Source organism: Diaphorina citri, unplaced genomic scaffold (genome assembly GCF_000475195.1).
Source record: "Diaphorina citri unplaced genomic scaffold, Diaci psyllid genome assembly version 1.1 scaffold2260, whole genome shotgun sequence".
Taxonomy (NCBI): Eukaryota; Metazoa; Arthropoda; class Insecta; order Hemiptera; family Psyllidae; genus Diaphorina; species Diaphorina citri.
This window is the reverse complement of record NW_007379685.1, coordinates 14,802-22,061: the sequence shown is the minus strand read 5'-3', so window position 1 is coordinate 22,061 and position 7,260 is coordinate 14,802. Positions and strand designations below refer to the sequence as shown.

The 7,260-nt window shown below is 36.7% G+C and overlaps 1 protein-coding gene and 1 long non-coding RNA gene across 2 annotated transcripts in view; both read right to left on the bottom strand.

Annotated features, from left to right (window-relative positions):
• Positions 1-4,580, bottom strand: part of LOC103518579 (tyrosine-protein kinase Src64B) — a 12,639-nt gene extending 8,059 nt beyond the window's left edge. Inside the window, exons 1-4 of the mRNA XM_026830338.1 lie at positions 3,959-4,580; positions 3,240-3,426; positions 3,097-3,150; positions 2,052-2,305 (exon numbers count right to left, since the gene is read on the bottom strand). Coding sequence (XP_026686139.1) covers positions 2,052-2,305; positions 3,097-3,150; positions 3,240-3,426; positions 3,959-4,055 — 592 coding nt within the window. The 5' untranslated portion in view covers positions 4,056-4,580. The remainder of the gene's footprint in view (positions 1-2,051; positions 2,306-3,096; positions 3,151-3,239; positions 3,427-3,958) is intronic.
• Positions 4,581-5,083: 503 nt separating this feature from the next.
• LOC113471292 lies at positions 5,084-5,923 on the bottom strand. Its single transcript, XR_003394049.1, has 2 exons — positions 5,885-5,923; positions 5,084-5,758 (listed from the first exon to the last, which is right to left on the bottom strand). It is a non-coding gene; the product is annotated as an uncharacterized LOC113471292 (long non-coding RNA).
• Between the last annotated feature and the right edge of the window lie 1,337 nt (positions 5,924-7,260).

Here is a 7,260-nt window from a genome sequence, read left to right as displayed (position 1 = left end):
ATATAAAGTGTACCGGTGATAGAGTTCGGTGTAGTTGATATGGGATAATGGGTATCAATACATACATAAATTATGCTATGAGGAGTATATTGAAACTAATACAAGTATGACTTGAACGAGAATATCAACATGAGAAGACTTATACGAATTCGATGTAGCGGCTTAAAGCTGGTTCCTTTCTTTTTTTCAGTAGTGAGATGCCGGGACCGGGTAATCATTTACTAGGTTGAGGTTTATTCCGACTACTCTTAGATTCTATTAAAAAGGGTTGTCGGGGTTTTTAGCACAAGTCAGTAAAAGACTGTACGATCAGGCCGTCTTACTGACAAACCAGGAGCCCGCCTACAAAGAAAGTGGGTAATCCCACCTTAAGGCCTTAAACTCGCTTGTATACATTTGAATATTCATGAAAGATGAATATAATTGACATAATAGTAAGTGTTCTCATCGCTCTTCCGATCTAATATATCATACAACTTCCCACGTTACATGTACATACATAAAATAAATAGTTTAAGGCACCTATATGGATTGTATTACTTATTGCGGGTGTGCTAAGCAGCTCAGGGAGTATACTCGTACAGTGTTGACGATAGCGTGATCTGGTGAAATTATTTAAGTAATTCAGCCGAAAAAAAAAAGATCTAGGGTGTTTGTAGCTAATTCACATTTCTGACAGTGAACATTTTCATTGTGAAGAACTGTTTTAACACTTTTGAGAAATGCAAAACGAACCAGTTTTTCATGTGCATACCTAAGATTTTCACACTTTACTACTTATCACTTAACTTGCAAACAGCATGAATTCTCATTGATCAATTTTATTAGAATATATAAAACACATGTATTAATATGTATTTCTGGGGAGCGACACAGAGTGAAATAGTATCAGCATGTCATTATTGATATTAATTATGTTAGACCACTCTACAAATTATGTCTAGTAGGTACTGATACTGAATAACTGGAATATCGTGTAAATCATATGAATATGTATAACAAGTTGTGTGGAAAAATGAAACCTTGAGAAAACCATGTTTGTTCAGCAATTAATATAGGTGTGAATACGGGGGGTATGTAAGTATGTTGCCAATGTCGGTATTTCTATTTTTATCCATTTTCTAACAAAGACATGAATGCTAAAAACTCATATAACTTGGGCCCAAACTTCATATACACATTACGGATTGAACTAAGGATAAATACGCCAATTTTATCGAAAATTGACAAATCCTTCGAGAGTTATAGTGGACAAAACAGACAGACAAACATACAAAAAAATAAATAAATAAAATGTTTTTATTGTAATATAAGTTAGGAATGTAACAAATTACAAAGTCATACAAATGATAATGAGGAATATACCTTGTTTATACTGTTAGACTGCGGGAGTAAAGGGACTTTTCAGTCTCATTCTGACAGTATAAACAAGGTATATTCTCTTCTATTCTACTCTAGACTACTACACCACCGAGGCATGGAAAACAGACTTTACTTAATTAAGTTTAGTCTCCGTGGCCTAGTAGATATCGCACTAGGCTTGCACACCGGAGGTCGCGGGTTCGATTCCCAGCGGGATCGAAGTTTTTTCGGCTTTGAGTTTGGAGTCCGAAGTGCACTCAGCCTCGTGAGGACAAATGAGTGGCTATACCTACTTTTTTTTAAGAGGTTTGACAGAGGGAACTGTAACTGCTATGGTCTTACCCTCCCGAAATCGAAGAGAGAAGGAGGTTTGACAGAGGGAACTTTAACTGCTATGGTCTTATCGTCCCGAAATCGAAGAGAGAAGGAAGACAGGATAGGAGAAAGCCAGCCGTTCCGAGAACGAACATTATCCCATCAGGATAAAATCCGCCCCGGGCGGCAATCGAACCCGCGGCCTTGCGCTTACAAGGCAGACGCACTACCAACTAAGCTAACTAGGCTGGTTGAACAGGCCTTTAGGAGGCACTTGGTAATGCTGTGATAATTCACAAAAGTTGTGAAAAAGCTCTGCTTTAAAACAAAGAATTTTATTATTCAAGATTTGATTTTTTCATTCGATTACTTACTGGAGTAAGCGTTGATGAGTACATTCAGACTGGGGAAGGTTTGCGAGGAGGCGATAAAGTAGCCTCCCTTGTCCAGAGGCTTTATCTTGTAGTGTTTGGCATGGTAACCCCGACTTTCCTCCCAGTCTTTCACCGACAGGGAGTAGCCCAGGGGATTGTGTTCGGAGTCTCGCACGAGGAATGTGCCCCTCGGATTGTCTTCGGCTAGGAGCAACTTTTCGGCCTCTTTCCTGGAGATCTTGCCGAAGAACCAGCTGTAGGAGGAAGAGAAAGAAACAGACTTGAAAACATTTGTCATTTTCTTCAGTGTTTGTGTAAGTAGGTAATAGGGTGTTGTCATTTTCTTTTGTCAACAAACCACGAGGAATGTGCCCCTCGGATTGTCTTCGGCTAGGAGCAACTTTTCGGCCTCTTTCCTGGAGATCTTGCCGAAGAACCAGCTGTAGGGGGAAGAGAAGGAACCAGACTTGAAAATATTTGTCATTTTCTTCAGTGTTTGTGTAAGTAGGTAATAGGGTGTTGTCATTTTCTTTTGTCAACAAACTAGTTGCCCTTAACTAAAGATGAGTTTTGAATTTTTCACAGACAAAGAGCAGAAAAAATTACTAGAGAACTTTTCTATTACCTTTACGACCTTTAGATCCGGTGATAAATCGATTAAAAAAAAAGGTAATCCCGTACTCGATGACATTACATCAACACTATCCCCAAACAAAGCTCACTTGTAGGCAAAACTAGTGTAGTGTGTTTTGTCATGCATTTCTTATAATCTGACGTCACAACTCTTTCGAGATTGAATTGATCTGAACAATAAAATAAAAAAATCCTACCTACCTCCTACCTACCATATGAACTGCATTTTTTTTCTTCCAATTTTCGACCTTTTAAAGTTTTACTTTTTTTCGTGATGCGCTTCCTCAGTTTTGGATTTTTCACAACTTTTTACTTAGGAATCGACCTTTTATTCATAATACCTAAATGCAACAGTTCTGTTGTACAAATAGTCCTACTTATGAGAGGTAATAGAAAGTAAAACCGGGCTTACTCTTCGCTTTCCACGGACTTCTCGGCAGCCACAAAGTTCCAAGGTATGCAGTTTCTTAATGAGAACTATTTCAGATCGGTCTATCTCCCACGAGTCTCTTAGTTGCTAAGGTCCAATATTTGGGGCCTCTACTATATCCTCACATAGGGTAGGAGCACCACTTACCGTACCACACCTCGCCAAAGTTACCCTGGCCCAGTTTCTTAATGAGAACTATTTCAGATCGGTCTATCTCCCACGAGTCTCGAAGTTCGGGGCTAAGGTCCCATATTTGGGGTTTTGGTTTGGGGCAGGGCCGGGATAACACGTGACACAGGCCCAGGGCGTTTTCTGAAATTGAGAAACAGGGATGATGTTAAAAAGTAGACCTCGCCAAAGTTACCCTGGCCCAGTTTCTTGATGAGAACTATTTCAGATCGGTCTATCTCCCACGAGTCTCTTAGTTGCTAAGGTCCCTATGTCGTGACGTCAAACTTTACAAATTACCGGTATTTTTTAAATCGATTTATCTCGGGATCTAGAATTTTAGAAGAAAAAGAAAAACTCCGTTGGTCCTCATTTTTCCTGCTCTATGACTTTGAAACATCACCCAAGTAAGCGCAACAGATCTATTCGTTGAAAAATTGGCAATCGAAAGTGCAAATTTTTCGTCGATCTTGGGATTCGAACTCGGGACCTTCTGCATGGCAAGCAAGCGCGTTATCACGGGGCTAATTTCATTATTTTGAGTCTCCTTTCATCATTTTTACTTTCCATTACACTTATTTTTTATTTTATTATTATTATTATTTTTTTCTGATACATTCCTTTTTAATTCTGAACAGGACTCGAACCAGCTATCTCCACACTGCCAGTCACTTACCTCCCGATTCCAGGCCTCCTTCGTGCAGCTTATATCCATGATGGTACACCAGAGGGCGCCCTGCGTCCTGCTGACTTTTACTACAACACGTCCCCATATCTCCTCGTACCCCAACTCAACCCACGACACTGAGAATTAACCCTCACTGGTTCACACAATTAAATGGGGAACAACCCCCCAGTGGTTTACACGATTAAATGGGGAACTTGAAGTAGAGATGAACTTTCGTTGTTGCTTTGTACATGACGGCCCATTTGGGTTAATTTATAAGTTTTATTGTATGGTTTTACAAAGGGTTTCAAGTAAAAAAAGTTCAACTTATGGGCTTATTGCAAGGTTTTATACCTAAATGATAGAAGTCACAAGAAAGAAGTTTAAGTTAGAGACTTTTTTTGCAAGGTGTTTATAAGGGTGGTCACAAAAAGGAGTTTGAATTATAGACCTTTTTCTGAAAGGTTTTGTCAGAGTTAAATTTATGAGTTCAAACTTTTTAATTTAATTTTTAATGTTTTTCAATCAATTAAAAAAATTAAAATTTAAAAATTATTTTAATCGAGTTTCATAAAAAAAAGGACTTGAGATCAAAAAATGCAAAATCAGGCTTTTGTTCAGAAAGAAACTGGGTGAGTGGTTTACACGATTAAATGGGGAACTTGAAGTAGAGATGAACTTTCGTTGTTGCTTTGTACATGACGGCCCATTTGGGTTAATTTACAAGTTTTATTGTATGGTTTTACAAAGGGTTTCAAGTAAAAAAAGTTCAAGTTTTGGGCTTATTGCAAGGTTTTATACCTAAAGGATAGAAGTCACAAGAAAGAAGTTTGAATTAGAGACTTTTTTTGCAAGGTGTATATAAAGGGTGGTCACAAAAAGGAGTTTAAATTATAGACCTTTCTGAAAGGTTTTGTCAGAGTTAAATTTATGAGGAGTTCAAACTTTTTAATTTAATTTTTAATGTTTTTCAATCAATTAAAAAAATGAAAATTTAAAAATTATTTTAATCGAGTTTCATAAAAAAAGGACTTGAGATCAAAAAATGCAAAATCAGGCTTTTGTTCAGAAAGAAACTGGGTAATCGAGTTTCCATAAAAAAAGGACTTGAGATCAAAAAATGCAAAATCAGGCTTTTGTTCAGAAAGAAACTGGGTAATTTTTCAAGTTTGAAGTAGGAAATGCTTTCAAGAAAATATTATTTTAATGCCTTTCACTGTAAATATTTTTTCTTTAATTCAATACCTAAGTAAAAATGCAACTTCAATTTTCAATTTAATTCAGTTCAATATTTATTCTTTAATTCAATAAGTACACATGCAACTTCAATTTTCAATTCAAACACGTTAAATCTTCACTTCAAATTTTCACAATATTAACACACTTTTACCTAACTCAAATGATTTTTGAAGGACGAATTACTGATTTTTCTGAATCAACTTGGACGAATGGCTGATTTTGCCTTATCTTTTTCAGATATTAACACTAAAAAACACAGGTAGATTTTAACCAGATTTCAAATGATTTTAACTTGTGAAAAAATGTCTCAAGAAAACAGTTATTGAAGTCAACTTGTAGAAAAAGGGTGTGAATGAAAATGTGAGAAAATTAAGTACAAAAAAAAAGAGAAAAAATTCTAATAAAATTAATGGAAGAGACACTAATGTGATGTCCAGACTTGAGCACGATTGAGAGAAAAGAAGAGTCACTTTATTGAGTATTGAGAAGAGAAAAATCAGTTTTTAGAGGGAAAAATCTTTGGTTCGGTTTGAGTTTATTCAATAGGTCGATTGAATATTCAGGGCAATCCTGTAAAAAAAAAAAAAAAAAAAAAAAATAGGTACTTGAATTAAAAAAAAAGGAAAGTAAAACACACACTCAAGAAAACGTGAGTTAATCTCACGAATGCCCATGGTCACCCATTCGGATACTAACCACGTGCACCGTTTCTCAACTTCAGTGGTCCGTTGGGATATTGAAGGAATATTCCTACCAAATTTCAGCTTTCTAGGTGTTGTGGTTCAGGAGATAGAGCGATCAGTGTGTGAATATGAAATGTGAATGATACAAATCTACAAACAGCTTTCATTGAATTAATCTTCGCTTCCATTGACCTTTGAGTCTGGCTTTATTCTCCTGATAATTATGCAGAAGTCACATCCATGGAAAAGAACAGCTCCTTTTGTATTTTACGTAACCCTATAATAACACTAATCACTGCTCTAATTGTGAAAACTCCTTCTTGCGTTTAACCTAACCCTATAATAACACTGGTCACTGCTCGTTTGTACCAGTTCCTTTGGTAGCGATATTCTACGGATGTGACTTCTGCACAAGTACGTTTCTCCTAACCTGTCCTCCATCCCTTTCCAATTTTGGTTTGACCTCTCTGTTGTTATTTTCCTGTAAAACCTCTTGAAAAAAGAGCCAATACCTACCTACATATTTACTATTTGTCCCCCTGTCCAAAATTATGTTTCACTTACATGGTCTATGAGTAGGTGGGGTGGACCTCAATCAGAGGCCCTTGGATAGGTAGTAAGCTTTGATGGTCATTTCTTAAATAGTGTTTTATAAAGGAAATAATAAAGCCTTATAAGTAACACTATAATTAGTACCTATTATATAATTAAGTCTTAACAATATTATTAAGCTTAAAAACACTAGGTGAAGCAGGCTTTAGACACTTCGGTAATAAACTCAAATGCCCCCCTACAGAGACTATGCCCGGTGGTTTGTTTTCTATTAGCATTTTACCAAAGACTTCAACACTCATCAAAAGTTCAAGATGCTGTTCTAAAGTTTAGATGGTGAATAAGAGACACAATACTTCCCATTTAGGTGCTAGGTCAACACGAGAACACCAGTACCTACATATTTACTATTTGTCCCCCTGTCCAAAATTATGTTTCACTTACATGGTCTATGAGTAGGTGGGGTGGACCTCAATCAGAGGATAGTAATCTTTGATGGTCATTTCCTTAATAGTGTGCTAGGCCACGGGTTCGATTCCCGCCTGGATTTTATCCTGATGGGATAATGTTCGTTCTCAGAACGGCTGGCTTTCTCCTATCCTGTCTTCCTTCGCTCTTTGATTTCGGGACAATAAGACCATAGCAGTTACAGTTCCCTCTGTCAAACCTCTTTTTAAAAAAATCTTAAATAGTGTTTTATAAAGGAAATAATAAAGCCTTATAAATAACACTATAATTAGTAATTTTATAATTAAGTCTTAACAATATTATTAAGCTTAAAAACACTAGGTGAAGCAGGCTTAGACACTTAGGTAATAAACTCAAATGCCCCCCTAC